At 33.6% G+C, this 16,481-nt stretch overlaps 2 protein-coding genes across 2 annotated transcripts; both read left to right on the forward strand.

The window, feature by feature from the left end:
* The first annotated feature begins 8,547 nt into the window (after positions 1-8,547).
* Positions 8,548-9,837, forward strand: LOC148168853 (uncharacterized). The gene is made up of 2 exons (XM_088046255.1): positions 8,548-9,227; positions 9,270-9,837. Exons 1-2 carry the CDS (start codon positions 8,548-8,550, stop codon positions 9,835-9,837), a joined length of 1,248 nt encoding a protein of 415 aa, XP_087902381.1.
* A 4-nt stretch (positions 9,838-9,841) lies between these two features.
* On the forward strand, positions 9,842-13,328 carry LOC148168854 (uncharacterized). Its single transcript, XM_088046256.1, has 4 exons — positions 9,842-9,955; positions 10,008-11,981; positions 12,038-13,202; positions 13,246-13,328. Exons 1-4 carry the CDS (start codon positions 9,842-9,844, stop codon positions 13,326-13,328), a joined length of 3,336 nt encoding a protein of 1,111 aa, XP_087902382.1.
* Positions 13,329-16,481: the final 3,153 nt, after the last annotated feature.

Raw genomic sequence — 16,481 nt, forward strand, 5'->3', positions numbered from 1 at the left:
GTGTAGGTGGCTACCAACTGTCCAGCCGCCGCCAGTTCTTCGGTGGTGTCTAATGCATACCAACAGAGTGTTGGAAAAATGAAAAAAATGAAGCAATACCCTAAAGGTCTATTCCAACCATTGCGGTATGACACAATCCGAACCTGGAGAACCTAATTGACTAACGTTGGCCCTTGTGTCTAACCGGTAAGTGAAGCGACCGGCCCTCTACGCCGGGTTTCTATACCCCCCGCCTTAAGGTTCATCCACCCCCTCTAAAATATAAATTCGTGGGGCCCAAGCAGTAACTTGGGTAAATAACTTAAATTGACAAAGTAATGAGCAGACGCACGCAAAATGTACCTAACTTCCTAAATTTACATACCTACGTGGATGAACGTAATTCCCCTTGGTTAATGTTGATGTAGCAAATAAACTTTACCCATTTTCGAGTCTTACCTGATGAAAAAGTGGAATTTTCAAAACTAATTTTAATTGGTGAAAAAATTGTGGTAAAAGGGCAAAACCAAGATCGTCATAAAAAAAGGAAATTTTAGAAACGAGTATAAAAGAATTAAATCTCTTGAACAAGAACGGCTAAATGAAGAATTTTACGCAGTGGAGGAAATGGTGTAAAAAATTCAAGAGAGATACAACTAAACTGTCCTACATTACTGAATCTTTCGTCTTATATTTTTAAAATGTTTCAAGATTTCGAGCGACCGAAGTTAGGATGATATCTGCAACAAAGAAATACGTATTAAGTAAAAGGGACGAATATTTATGTACAAACAATACACGCTCACTTTTAAACCATCGTACAAGTCCCACCTTTAAGGGGGTCCTGGCAATCAGTAAATCGAGTCCGCAGCACGTCTTTCTTACTCAAAACTCGGAGCACAACTAAATAAATAATGACTTTACGGGCTTTATTAAATAATTTATTAAATTATTTAACTCTTTTTTGTGAAATAAAAACGACTCCCGATGTTTTTGTAACTGACCTGCCATTTCACTAATAAGGAACAATGCAACTCAATCACATTACATAATCTGCGTAAAAACAAGACTAACACGCAGGAAAAATTACCACACCGTCCTTGTCAAAAATTAGATTTCTTTATAAAATTGCTGCATTTTAAAGATGACAATTCGTTATTACTTCACCTCTCGTTTCAAAAGACATTTAATACGACGCAATTTTTCTTAAAACTATTTCTTTACATTAAAAACTTGTTGTATTTAGCCTGTCTTGCAATAATCAAATTGAATAATTACACGTTAAACCAAATTTCAAATTTTTAAAGTTCGTCTTTTTTGAACTAAAGTCCAAACATGCCTAAATAATAAATGATGAAGCAATGGTTTCACAAAATTTAAACATTTGATTTTCGCGGGGCCCCAAGTTATTTTGATTCCTTGGATGCAAGAAGACGCCTGGGTCACATCAGGATTTTTAGCGAAAGGCATTTATTTCAACAAAGGTTTATTAGTGTGGCCTTTATTTTGTATAATTGAACTTAAAATTGGCCAAAATATTCGCGAATTTTTCAGTTATCCAACTCTTTTTTTGCCAAAAAAAAACGAATTGTTTGTTGGTGGTGCGGTACCGCTCAACTTGACTGCCCTTCAACTAGTTACATAATTGAAGGATCCAGCATCGAGTGAATCTTACTGACTCAGCGATTATAAAATTGAGTTCTAAATGTGCTTTGAAATAAAATCTAAATTGGGCGATTAATTAATTGGGCGATTAATTTTAAGAAAAATGTTTCCGTCTAAATCGATTCTTACTAAGCATAAACACTGTGTATATTACGTTGCTTTAGTTAATAGTAACGAGCTGAAAAATGGACAATCAAACGCGTCTAACTTTTCTCTGAACTGAAAACTCTCCAAAATGTCTAGAAATGAATACAGGCTAGTACTTCACCTTTCAAGATATTTTCTCTAAGCAGCACTGTGTAGCACAAGTCACCGAAACGACCGTCTTTATCAAAAGTCGAAACACAAATGATTCCAATTTAGAGATTAATATGTAATTTCCTAATTGCTTATAAATAACTACCTTTTTCATAAGCGAACAAAAAATAATCGAATAATCTGGAGACATGGAGCATTGAAAATTCAGAAATAAATATCCACCAAAATTCATTTACATTCATATTTAAATAATCGAGTCAATTACAAGACAGAAAAGTACTCACTTAATCAAGTTTCAAGAAAATTACAAAGGTTATCAATTTTAGTGAAGCATTTGGGTAATTTTTGCTTGGCATTAAAATAAAAATTTCTAAAATTTGTGTCTTTTGATCTACAATGTTGCAATTTGGCAGAGTTAATAAAAAGTTGAAAACTACTAATTTCCCTAAATTTTAAAGTTGTACCACTAAAATTACCAAAATTACAAATTTTAGAGGAAGATATCTCATATTTCGGATTTGCCTTGAAAATAAAAATTTCTAAAATTTGTGTCTTTCGATCTACAATGCTGTAATTTGCCAGAATCAATGTACAATTTAAAACTAGTAACTTAGTAACTTCCCCAAATTTCATAGCTGTAACATTGAAATTACCAAAGTAACGAATTTTTACCACCTACCAAGCAAAAATTTTTTTCAGAACAGCACACACACAATCAAAACAACTCTCTTCTCGAAAAGTCGAAACACAACTTATTTCAATAAAGAGGTTAATACGTAATTTTTAAATTGCTAATCACCGCTATTTTCTTTAGCGAACAAAAAATTATCCGGTGGCGCGAAGGATTTGTCATATTTCGGACTTGCTTTGAAAATAAAAATTTTTAAAATTCGTGTCTTTTGATCCACAATGTTGCAATTTGGCAGAGTTAATAAACAATTTAAAACTACTAATTTCCCCATATTTCATAGCTGTAGCACTAAAATTACCAAAGTTGCGAATTTTTAAGGAAAATTTCTCATATTTCAGCTTCGCCTTGAAAGTGAAAATTTCTAAAATTTGTGTCTTTCGATACACAAGTTTGCAATTTGGCAGAGTTAATAAGCGATTAAAAACTAGTAATTTCTCCAAATTTCATAGCTGTAGCAATAAAATTACCAAAATTACGAATTTTAAGGGAGGATTTCTCATATTTCGAATTTGCCTTGAAAATAAAAATTCCTAAAATTTGTGTCTATTGATCCACAATGTTGCAATTTGGCAGAGTTAATAAACAATTTAAAACTAAAACTAACTTGGTCTATAAGCAAAATAAGACCTCCTTATCATCAAGAAGTTTTCTAAAATGTATGGTTCTTTGCTGATTTAGCATTAATAGCTATTTAACAAACAAGTTGGTTAATGAAAGCGAATAATAATTGAGCTATTTTAACCGAAACAAGCGAAATTATTAATTGCCCATTAACCATAGAGTTAATTATAAAACTTTTCCGGAAATCGAATATTGAAAAATTCACCAAAGGTGGTTCTGCAACCAAATATGTATACAAAAACTAAAGTTTTTTAAAAATATCATGATTAGTAGGTACTTAGCCCAGCGATGAGTTTTGTAAGTTGTTGAAAAGCTCATTAGATTAGCTTTTTAAAACACTGACTATTTTTTTGAGAAATAAATCGCATTGTCACGTATTCAAACATGAAGCATTATTTGATTGAAATTACCCATTGAATCCCAACTTCGAGGCAACTAAATACACTTCTTGTTTAAGTATCATTGTGCGCCTCCTCCATGTTAACAAATTTTGCTTAAGAGTATCGAAAACTTCAAAATCTCCAAGAAGTTACTAGATTTATTATAATTGAACGATTTTGGTATCTAGCCAGCTATGGCAGCAGAAGATAAGAATAAAATGAGCTCAAGTTATATTATATGCTACGATCATTACACGTGAGTTTTGTCGGACTAGTACTTAAAACACAAGCCTACTTACTGAGAGTTTCACTAAAATTCGAGTTCGTGCAATCTCTAGACATCTTCGTATTTTGTTCTAAAGTAATTAAAATATTTGATCCCGTTTTTGAGCGAGTGATAATTACTTCTGAAAAGAGTCGAGTGATTTGATTACGTGAAAGCAGAATTGTCCTTTAAATAAATCATTACTAATTGTATTGATGGATACGAAGTAACAACGTTAAGACGTTGATGTAGACTTCCATCAGAGTTTGAAAGAGATCCCTATCTGAAAATAGACTCGACAGAACAAGCACGAGGATTACTGAACGTTTTACAATATTTTTTATGTATCTGCGATCTTTGAATAAGTTCTAATAAACGTGCTGTGGGTGAAAAAATTGGAGATAAATCCGCATTTTGTTCATTTCTGTTAAAACGAAAAAGATTTAAGGAATTATTCAATCTGATTAAAATATTAAGACCACCACCAAAACGACACCAAACTTACTTTTTTTCTTAGATCACTCGGAACACTACACTCCACGAGCGTTTTTGCGAATAAAGGATTAGCAAGTTGTGGCGCAAAAAATATGGAAATTGAAAAACATCTGACCTTGTTGGTTCCACCGCTGCCATCAGCTTCATAGTTGCGAACAAACTGTAACAAAGAAAGCAAAGTTGAAATTCCGCTACAATATTTGAAAAAGGACCTACCCTTTGATCCGGCCCAGGACGCGGTCTCGTTAGATTCCAGAACTCCTCCATATCACAATCTTCCGGGAAACACTCACACGACTTTACTAACACTTTCACCTTTAATTTCACTAATGCAACCCGCACCAAAAAAACCATTAATACTTTGCGGCACTTTATCAATGGGTTTTAAATCGCGGCACTTTTCACCCGATGCTAAGTTATGTTGGGTTGACTGTAAAAAAAATATTGATTGGGAATAATAAATTCAGTACCTACGCCACAGTTGTTAGACGTAAGCATACTTACCAAGAGATTGCCCACTTTGTCACAAACACGAAATTGATTTGGAATTTTTGAACTTGCTAATCTAATTATTCGTACAGTTGGCGCAATAAATGGTAAAAAAATAAAAATCGTACCCTTTTTGACTGTTAGAATGCTGTCATTGGTCAAGGGGAGAAACTGCTTCTTTTCCAGGAAACCAGGAACCATCGTCAACACTTAAAGTTACACTTTTTCTGTCAGTATCACTTATACACTTTCACAGTTGGCATCTGTTAAAAAAACAAACGAGATTAATAAAAGATGTAAATTCGCACCATAATTTGTAATTCTGGTAATTTTAATGTTATGGCAACCAAATTTGGGGAATTTAGTAGTTTATTAACTTCACCAAATTAGAAAACTGTAGAACAAGAGAAACAATTTTTAGAGTTTTTTATTTTGCAAACGAACTAAAAAGTTGTAGTTTTTTAAAGAAAAATTTGTATTTCTGGTGATTTTAATGTTATGACAATGAAATTTGTGAAATTTACTAGCTTGAATATTTTTATTCACTCCACTAAATTAGAAAACTGTAGAACAAGAGAGATAATTTTTAGAATTTTTTATTTTGCGAACAAACTAAAAATTTGCAATTTTTCCAACAAAAATTTGTAATTCTAGTAATTTTACTGTTATGACAATGAAATTTGGGGAGTTTGCTAGCTTAAACATGTTTATTAACTCCACCAGATTAGAAAACTGCAGAACAAGAGAGACAATTTTTAGATTTTTTATTTTGCGAACGAACTAAAAATTTGCAATTTTTCAAACAAAAATTTGTAATTCTGGTAATTTTAATGTTATGACAATGAAATTTGAGGAGTTTAGAAACATGACCATGTTTATTAACTTCACCAAATAAGAAAACATCAGAACAAAAGAAACAACTTTTAGATTTTTTATTTTGTGAACGAACTAAAAATTTGCACTTTTTCAAACAAAAATTTGTAATTAAAGTAATTTTACTGTTATGATAATGAAATTTGGGGAGTATACTAGCTTAAACATGTTTATTAACTCCACCAGATTATAAAACTGTAGAACAAAGGATACAATTTTTAGATTTTTTATTTTGAGAAAAATTTGTAATTCTGGTAATTTTAATGCTATAACAATAAAATTTAGGGAAATTAGTAACTTAAACATGTTTGTTAACTCCACCAAATTAGAAAACTGTAGAACAAGAGACAGTTTTAAGATTTTTTTTGTCGAAAAAACTTTTGCAAATTTAGGGAATTTATTATTTTTCTAATTTATTCGAACAGGTGGAACAGAAAATGGTAAAAAAATTAAATCTGACCTTTTTGGAGTATTCGAATGCTGCCATTCGTCAAGGGGAAAATTTTCCTTTTTTCCAGAGCACTAGTAAGTCTGTCAAAATCACTTTTACACTTTCACAGTTGGCAAGATGAAATCTGTAAAAAAAGAAAACAAGATTAAGGGATATAAATCCACCACCATGGGCAGAAAAAAAATTAAAAAAAAATGCAGAAATTAAAATTAAATTTGACCTACATTTGGAGGTTAAGTTAATTCACACACCAGTATCTGAAAGTGAAAGTCGGATTGGGAGGAAAGCTCACAACTAGGTCAATTCCCCTTAAATAGGCCGATTCTCCTTAAATAAAACATCATTGATAACTTTCACTTTCATATTCACATTTTCCGCACAAAACTCCAAGGTGGCCGCGCCGCGGATCAAGTCGAATTTTGCATCAACGCCACCCAAAAAAATCAAGTATGTACTCACGAAATCAAGCCGTTCAGCCATCGCCATATTTGGTCATTTTGATTTTTGCGAAAAATCAACTTTTCTTGATTTTCTCGAGGTGCAAACAGTATTAGGGGTAGTACAACCCTTTCAGGTACTTTAGGGCAGCAAATTTCACTAGTTTTGAGGATTGTTTAAATATTTTTTCCACAAAAAAATCACGAGAAAAAAATTAGTGACCTTTCACCACCAAATTCATGGTACGACTAGTCCCGAAAAGACGCGATGTGATTGACCCTCACGAATTAATAGATGCGAAATTAGGAGAGAAAAACTTAATTCACACACTAGTAAAAGAAAATGAAAGTGGGAGTGGGAGGAAAGCTCACAACTAGGTCAATTCCCCTTAAATAGGCCGATTCCCCTTAAATAAAACATCACTGATAACTTTCACTTTCATATTCACATTTTCCGCACAAAACTCTAAGGTGGCCGCGCCGCGGATCAAGTCGAATTTTGCATCAACGCCACCCAAAAAAATCAAGTATGTACTTACGAAATCAAGCCGTTCAGCCATCGCCATATTTGGTCATTTTGATTTTTGCGAAAAATCAACTTTTCTTGATTTTCTCGGGGTGCAAACAGTACTAAGGGTAGTACAACCCTTTCAGATACTTTCGGGCAGCAAATTTCACTAGTTTCGGGGGTTGTTTTGATGATTTTTTCAAAAAAAAAACACGAGAAAAAAATTAGTGACCTTTCACCAAAAAATTCATGGTACGACTAGTTCCGAAAAGACGCGATGTCATTGACCCTCACGAATTAATAGATGCGAAATTAGGAGAGAAATGGACCAATCGTGGCGTTGCAGTTTCCAGGTGACAGATAACCTAAATTGTGCATTGAAAAAAAATAATAATTTTATTAGTTTTTCTGTTGTGTTATAATGAAGGTAAGCTAATTCGTACAGAATCATATCTATGAATTAATTCTATAATTCAAAAGATAATAAGTACGTAATAAATAAATAAATAAGTTTGAGTGCACTGTCTTCACAGATAACAGCTCATTGAATTGTTGGAACTTGCAAACAACAACAAACAAAATAGCTAAACGTATTATTTAATAATGTTTCTCATCAGAACGTTAAGTTAGATTAAACAAGATTTTACCCCTTTAAACCCAGCAGCCGGAATCTATTTTCAGCCAGTTTAAAACCAATTTAGCTTATCGCATTTATTTCAAACGAGTGAAGATTCATATTGATAAACCTCGTCTTTGATTTTTTGGACCCAGACGACAATTTATCATCCGAGCGACTCGTAATAAAAAGAAATTGAAACAAACAAACAAACAAAAATTTTAATAATTTTTTATTTTGCAAACGAACTAAAAAGTTGTAGTTTTTTAAAGAGAAATTTGTAATTCTGGTGATTTTAATGTTATGACAATGAAATTTGGGAAATTTACTAATTTGAACATTTTTATTCACTCCACTAAATTAGTAAACTGTTGAACAAGAAAGACAATGTTTAGAGTTTTTTTATTTTGTGAACGAACTAAAAATTTGCACTTTTTCAAACAAAAATTTGTAATTCTGGTATTTTTACTGTTATGACAATGGTCATGTAGGCATTGAAAAACAAAAGAAGTAGAGAAAATAAACAAGTCAATGACACAAGTTTGGTAAAATTGAATTCATCAAAAACAGAAACATTTGGTCCATTCGAGCCGAGGATATACAATCGATCCGACGTAACAGCACAGATAATCAGCAGTTATTATGCCGCCGAAAATATCATTTGATTTCAAGCAATCACTAGCCAAGCAAGATAATTTCATTGAACAATTAAAAAAACATGCCAGATTTGTGGAAAGCATTAACCCCGAAGCAGTCGACAAGACAACATTACGACAATTATCATTACGTTACTGTCAAATTCTACCTTTATATGAAAGCATGAACAACATTCAATCCAAGATTGATGCACAATTAACTGAAATGGGCAATAATGAAGAAATGGCATTACATGTAAACATAAAGACTCAATTTTCAAGTTTGTACTTCACAACAGTTGCACAAGCAGAAGAAATTATTGACAGCAAGAAGGAACCTATAACAGCACCAGAATCTGGACAGATTGTTCAACAAATTAATGGAAAGAACTTTTTGCCACGTAGCAAGATTCCAAGTTTCTCTGGGAATTACGAAGAATGGGAAAGTTTCATTCAACTTTTTGACGTTATCATTCACAACGACTCCAGCATCCCATCAGTGCAGAAATTTCTATATCTAAAGTCATCATTAGAAGAAGAAGCAGCCAAATTAATAGAATCTCTTACTCCTTCAGCTGCAAACTACGACATAACGATCAAATTGTTAAAACAGCGTTATGATAACAAGCAGTTTACAGTGAATTGTCATCTAAAGTCGTTATTCAATTTGACACCTGTCAGCAATGATGTAAAAGAATTGAGAAAGTTATTAAATAATTGCAAGCAGCATTTAATGGCATTAGAAGCACTAAACTTGCCCGTGAAGCATTGGGATACATTGATCATCTTCATCATGAAACAAAAAGTGGACATGGCTTCAATTAAAGATTGGGAAATTCAAAATCAGAACAAAAATCAAAACGTGTTTCCATCTTGAACAGATTTCTTTGACTTTTTGGAACAAAGATGTTTTGCATTGAAATTATTGAACAATTCATTACCAAGCAATTTTTCAAATAAACATGACAAGAAATCGTTCTCAAAGTTTCATCAACCCGTATATGTTCACGCAGCGATAGAACAATCCAATTCATACGGTTTATGTCAAGAACTACATCATCTATATCATTGTAAGCAGTTTCTCAGTCAAGATCAAGAACAACGCAAGGCTACAGTTACAAAATTAGGCGTTTGTTTTAACTGTCTTAAGCCAGGTCATTCATTCAAGAATTGTAAGTCTTCAATGTGCAAGCAATGCTCCAAGAAGCACAACACGTTGTTACACAAGACTAAAACCAACAAACATTTTGAAGAGGATTCCAAGAATAACAACATTGTTTTGAAAACTTCATTTCATCAAGGAACCACAGTTTTGTTAGCAACAGCGTTGGTTGAAGTATCAACACACGACAACAACTGGGTTAAAGCAAGGGTACTCATCGATAGTGGTTCTCAAATCAATTTCATCACAGAACGTCTAGCAGCTAAATTACAGTTATCCACTCAAGCCAAATGTAACAATAAAAGGAATTGATCACATGAGCAGCACCATCAAGAAAAGAACCAACATTCACATTAAATCAAGATTGAACAATTTCAACTCGAAAATAGATTGCTTAATTTTGTCACAGATTACTGACAACGTTCTACAAGTTAAAATCAATCCAGATTCATTCAACATACCAAAGAACATAAAACTGGCAGATCCCGATTTCTACAAACCTAGTGGACATACTAATTGGCGCAGAATTAGCATGGCACATACTTCTTGCGAATAAATACATCATCAGAAACTCTACAGTCCTACAAGAAACACATTATGGTTGGATCATTTCTGGGCTTGTTGAAACTCAAAACACATCAGCAGTTCATTCATTACATGCTTCCATGCAAACACTTAATGATCAAATCGAAGAATTTTGGATAACCGAAACTATTCCAGAAAACCCGCATTATTCGAAAGAACAACTACAATGTGAAGAACACTTCAAAAACACAACTACCAGAAATTCCAATGGCAGATTTGTCGTAGCACTACCACTCAAACAAAATGTTGAAACACTGGGTTGTACAAGAGCAGCAGCAGAGACAAGATTGATTTCTATGGAAAGAAAAATGAAGCATAACCAAAAATTTGCATCATTATACAGGGATTTCATCAAAGAATATGAAGAACTAGAGCACATGAGTCAAGTAACAGAAGATGTGAATCACAAGGTTTATTATTTACCTCATCACGCCGTTTTGAAAGAAAGCAGTACTACAACCAAGCTACGAGTAGTATTCGATGCATCACACAAGAGCGACAATGGAACATCTTTGAATGATATTCTTATGGTTGGACCCACTATTCAACAAGATTTTTTTAATATTTTGCTTCGATTTCGACAACATCGTTATGTCATGACATCAGACATAGAAAAAATGTACAGACAAATTTTGATAAGACCAGAAGATCAAGATTTACAATGTATTTTATGGAGAAATCAAGAAGATAAGAGCATCATTGAATATAAGCTGAAGACCGTTACATATGGAACAGCTTCTGCTCCATTTCAAGCCATCAGATGTTTAGTTCAACTAGCAGTTGAAAACAAGAATCTATACCCACAAGCAAGTTCAGTAATTCAAAATGACTTCTACGTCGACGACATGATTACTGAATGTCACTACATAGAAGAATTGCAACAAATCAAGACTGAAGTTTCAACGATATTAGAGTCAGCGGGATTCCATTTAAGAAAATGGAATTCAAATGTTCATCAGATCATCGGAGAAGACAACAAAGGCGAATTTGAGTTAAGATTTATCAAGGACTCAGCAACACGTACGTTGGGTGTCTTATGGAATCCAAAAAAAGACGTTTTTCAATACGACATCGACGTTTCTACAAAAAAGTGCAATACGAAAAGAGAAATCTTAGGTCAGATCGCTAAGATTTACGATCCATTAGGATTAGTCATCCCAATAACTATCAAGGCCAAAATATTCTTACAAATGTTATGGCAGTTGCAAACCAATTGGGACAACGTGATTCCAGAAGATATTTTAAGACAATGGCAAGAGTTTAAAGGACAACTATCAGCATTAAGACAACTTAACGTAAATCGTCATTTATTAATTGATGAACCGACAGAAGTTGAAATCCACGGATTTAGCGATGCTTCAGAAGCCGCATATGGTGCAGTCATATACATACGTTCAAGAGACAAAGATGGAAATTACTATTCACAAATATGTTGTTCAAAAACAAGAGTTGCACCTTTGAAACGTTTATCATTGCCGAGACTGGAATTATCAGCAGCATTTCTTTTGTCCAAGTTATATGAAACAGTCAAGAAGTCGCTAACACTTCAATTTCATCAAGTCTATTTATGGTCAGACTTAACTATTGTCATTCACTGGATACAAACACTATCTCATAAACTCAAGACATTCGTTGCAAATCTAGTCTCCGAGATACAACGTCTTACTAATCAAGAATCCTGGCACCATATACAATCACGTGAAAATCCTGCAGACATTCTGACAAGAGGAAGATTTCCAGAAGAATTTTCGAATGATACGTTATGGTGGCAAGGACCCTCCTGGTTAATTCAACAAGATGCATTTCCAATCACAGAAATTAACATTGACAACATTACTGATTCGACATTGGAACATAAGACTACAGCTCAAGTATTGGTAAACAATGTCACAGCTGATTTACTGTTACATTTCGAAAGTTTTCGAAGCTTTATGTTTTGAAAGCAGCAATAGCATATTGCAAACGATTTTGCCATAACTTGCGTTATCCAGAGAACAAGATCAATGAACATTTGACGACAGATGAACTTAAACAAGCTTTGGAATGTATTATTTACGCTACACAACAAGAACATTTTCAAGACGAAATTCGACAACTGCAAAAAGGTCAACAAGTGTCTAAGAAGAGCCCCATTTACAAACTAAATCCGTTCTTGGACAACAAAAATTGCATACGAGTTGGAGGTCGTCTGAAAAATTCAAACTTTCCGGAAGATCAACGCCATCCGTTAATCTTGCCAAAGGATAATCATATCGTCAATTTAATCATGGAAGAGACACATACACGTTTGTTACATTGTGGCACAGAGCATCTTCTAGCCGCAGTGAGACTTAACTTTTGGCCATTAGATGGAAGAAGAACAGCTAAACGAATTAGTTATAAATGCGTCACTTGCTTTAGACATAAGCCATCTATTCCATTACATTTTATGTGTGATTTACCAAAGAGTCGGGTAATCATTCCAACCAGACCATTCGAAGTAATCGGAATCGACTACGCAGGACCCATAGAGATACGAGAAAGCAAAAGAAGAGGCAGAGTGCACATTAGCAAAGGCTATATTGCAATTTTCGTTTGTTTTAGTTCAAAGGCAATTCATATTGAACTTGTAACAGATTTAACCATCGAGGCATTTCTTTCTGCTTTTCATCGTTTCATAGTAAGACGAGGCAGTCCAAGAGAACTACATTCAGACAATGCTACTACATTTACAGGCACCAACAATTATCTTCGAGGTGTCCACAAATTTATAAAGAGCAGCAAGCACACCATTTTCAAGAAATTGGTAAACTGGAAAATTGATTGGAAATTCATACCAGCATGTTCCCCACATCATGGAGGTCTTTGGGAATCAGCTGTTAAGTCAATGAAGAAGCACTTTTACAAAATCGTCAAGAACGAAAAATTGACTTTTGAAGAATATTCAACGATTTTAGCTGGTATTGAAAGTTGTCTCAATTCACGACCACTTACGCATATTAGCAACGATCCCAACGATTTAGTTCCTTTAACGCCATCACATTTTCTAATAGGCGACATTGCATCAGAACCATTTCACGTGGCATCAACTAAAACAAGATCACTACGTGATCGTTGGCAACATATTTGCATGCTAAAATCACACTTTTGGCAAAGATGATCACGAGACTATGTACATCAACTACAGACACGATCCAAGTGGAACGAGCAGAGCCATAATCTGCAAGTTGGTCAACTAGTTCTACTCATGGATGAGCAGATTTCACCACTTCAATGGTCTCTTGGACACATCGACAAGTTATTTCCAGGAACCGACGGTGTTGTGCGTGTAGTGTCTGTGCGTACTGCTGATTCAATGTTCAAGCGTTCGATCAAGAAAGTTTGTCCGTTACCAATTGATTATAGTTAGATACTTTAGATAATATTCATTCATGTTCAATTAACAGTATTATTGTATTTTTGAAGGTAGTTTACTAGTTTAAACATGTTTATTAACTCCACCAGATTAGCAAACTGTAGAACAAAAGATACAATTTTAGATTTTTTATTTTGCGAACGAACTAAAAATTTGCACTTTTTCAAACAAATATTTGTAATTCTAGTAATTTTACTGGTATGACAATGAAATTTGGGGAGTTTACTAGCTTAAACATGTTTATTAACTCCACCAGATTAGAAAACTGTAGAACAAAAGATTCAATTTTTAGATTTTTTATTTTGAGAAAAATTTGTAATTCTGGTAATTTTAATGCTATAACAATGAAATTTAGGGAAATTAGTAACTTAAACATGTTTGTTAACTCCACCAAATTAGAAAACTGTAGAACAAGAGAGACAGTTTTAAGATTTTTTTTTGGCGAAAAACTTGCAAATTTAGGGAATTTATTATTTTTCTAATTTATTCGAACAGGTGGCACAGAAAATGGTAAAAAAATTAAATCTGACCTTTTTGGAGTATTCGAATGCTGCCATTCGTCAAGGGGAAAAATTTCCTTTTTTCCAGGGCACTAGTAAGTCTGTCAAAATCACTTTTACACTTTCACAGTTGGCAACATGAGATCTGTAAAAAAAGAAAACAAGATTAAGGGATATAAATCTACCACCATGGGCAGAAAAAAAATTAAAAAAAAACGCAGAAATTAAAATTAAATTTGACCTACATTTGGAGGTTAAATGCTCCAAAAAAATTTAATTCACACACCAGTATCTGAAAGTGAAAGTCGGATTGGGAGGAAAGCTCACAACTAGGTCAATTCCCCTTAAATAGGCCGATTCTCCTTAAATAAAACATCATTGATAACTTTCACTTTCATATTCACATTTTCCGCACAAAACTCCAAGGTGGCCGCGCCGCGGATCAAGTCGAATTTTGCATCATCGCCACCCAAAAAAATCAAGTATGTACTCACGAAATCAAGCCGTTTAGCCATCGCCATATTTGGTCATTTTGATTTTTGCGAAAAATCAACTTTTCTTGATTTTCTCGAGGTGCAAACAGTATGAGGGTAGTACAACCCTTTCAGGTACTTTAGGGCAGCAAATTTTACTAGTTTTGAGGATTGTTTAAATATTTTTTCCACAAAAAAATCACGAGAAAAAAAATTAGTGACCTTTCACCACCAAATTCATGGTACGACTAGTCCCGAAAAGACGCGATGTGATTGACCCTCACGAATTAATAGATGCGAAATTAGGAGAGAAAAACTTAATTCACACACTAGTAAATGAAAATGAAAGTGGGAGTGGGAGGAAAGCTCACAACTAGGTCAATTCCCCTTAAATAGGCCGATTCCCCTTAAATAAAACATCACTGATAACTTTCACTTTCATATTCACATTTTCCGCACAAAACTCCAAGGTGGCTGCGCCGCGGATCAAGTCGAATTTTGCATCAACGCCACCCAAAAAAATCAAGTATGTACTCACGAAATCAAGCCGTTCAGCCATCGCCATATTTGGTCATTTTGATTTTTGCGAAAAATCAACTTTTCTTGATTTTCTCGGGGTGCAAACAGTACTAAGGGTAGTACAACCCTTTCAGATACTTTTGGGCAGCAAATTTCACTAGTTTCGGAGGTTGTTTAGATGATTTTTTCACAAAAAAAAACACGAGAAAAAAATTAGTGACCTTTCACCTCCAAATTCATGGTACGACTAGTTCCGAAAAGACGCGATGTCATTGACCCTCACGAATTAATAGATGCGAAATTAGGCGAGAAATGGAACAATCTGGCGTTGCAGTTTCCAGGTGACAGATAACCTAAATTGTGCATTGAAAAAAAAACATTAATTTTATTAGTTTTTCTGTTGTTCTGTTATAATGAAGGTAAGCTAACTCGTACAGAATCATATCTATAAATTAATTCTATAATCCAAAAGATAATAACTACGTAATAAATAAATAAATAAGTTTGAGTGCACTGTCTTCACAGATAACAGCTCATTGAATTGTTGGAACTTGCAAACAACCACAAACAAAATAGCTAAACGTATTATTTAATAATGTTTGTCATCAGAACGTTAAGTTAGATTACACAAGATTTTACCCCTTTAAACCCAGCAGCCGAAATCTATTTTCAGCCAGTTTAAAACCAATTTAGCTTATCGCATTTATTTCAAACGAGTGAAGATTCATATTGATAAACCTCGTCTTTGATTGTTTGGACCCAGACGACAATTTATCATCCGAGCGACTCGTAATAAAAAGAAATTGAAACAAACAAACAAACAAAAATTTTAAGAATTTTTTATTTTGCAAACGAACTAAAAACTTGTAGTTTTTTAAAGAGAAATTTGTAATTCTGGTGATTTTAATGTTATGACAATGAAATTTGGGAAATTTACTAGTTTGAACATTTTTATTCACTCCACTAAATTAGTAAACTGTTGAACAAGAGAGACAATGTTTAGAGTTTTTTATTTTGTGAACGAACTAAAAATTGCACTTTTTCAAACAAAAATTTGTAATTCTGGTATTTTCACTGTTATGACAATGAAATTTGGGGAGTTTACTAGCTTAAACATGTTTATTAATTCCACCAGATTAGAAAACTGTAGAACAAACGATACAATTTTTAGATTTTTTATTTTGAGAAAAGTTTGTAATTCTGGCAATTTTAATGCTATAACAATGAAATTTAGGGAAATTAGTAACTTAAACATGTTTGTTAACTCCACCAAATTAAAAAACAGTAGAACAAGAGAGACAGTTTTAAGATTTTTTTTGGCGAAAAAACTTTTGCAAATTTGGGGAATTTATTACTTTTCTAATTTATTCGAACAGGTGGCACAGAAAATGGTAAAAAATTAAATCTGACCTTTTTGGAGTATTCGAATGCTGCCATTCGTCAAGGGGAAAAATTTCCTTTTTTCCAGGGCACTAGTAAGCATCG

Source organism: Gnatocerus cornutus, chromosome 9, assembly GCF_029298725.1.
Source record: "Gnatocerus cornutus isolate USDA-ARS CGAHR chromosome 9, icGnaCorn1.1, whole genome shotgun sequence".
NCBI classification, from domain to species: domain Eukaryota; kingdom Metazoa; phylum Arthropoda; class Insecta; order Coleoptera; family Tenebrionidae; genus Gnatocerus; species Gnatocerus cornutus.

Bases quoted from the DNA above. Each gene is read 5' to 3' on its own strand.
- LOC148168853 (XM_088046255.1), top strand. From the start codon at position 8,548: ATGAACAACATTCAATCCAAGATTGATGCACAATTAACTGAAATGGGC. The intron at 9,228-9,269 runs GTTTCCATCTTG...TTTGGAACAAAG, and splicing joins CAGAACAAAAATCAAAACGT to ATGTTTTGCATTGAAATTAT.
- LOC148168854 (XM_088046256.1), top strand. From the start codon at position 9,842: ATGAGCAGCACCATCAAGAAAAGAACCAACATTCACATTAAATCAAGA. The intron at 9,956-10,007 runs GTTAAAATCAAT...TAAAACTGGCAG, and splicing joins TTACTGACAACGTTCTACAA to ATCCCGATTTCTACAAACCT. The intron at 13,203-13,245 runs GTTGGCAACATA...CTTTTGGCAAAG, and splicing joins AACAAGATCACTACGTGATC to ATGATCACGAGACTATGTAC.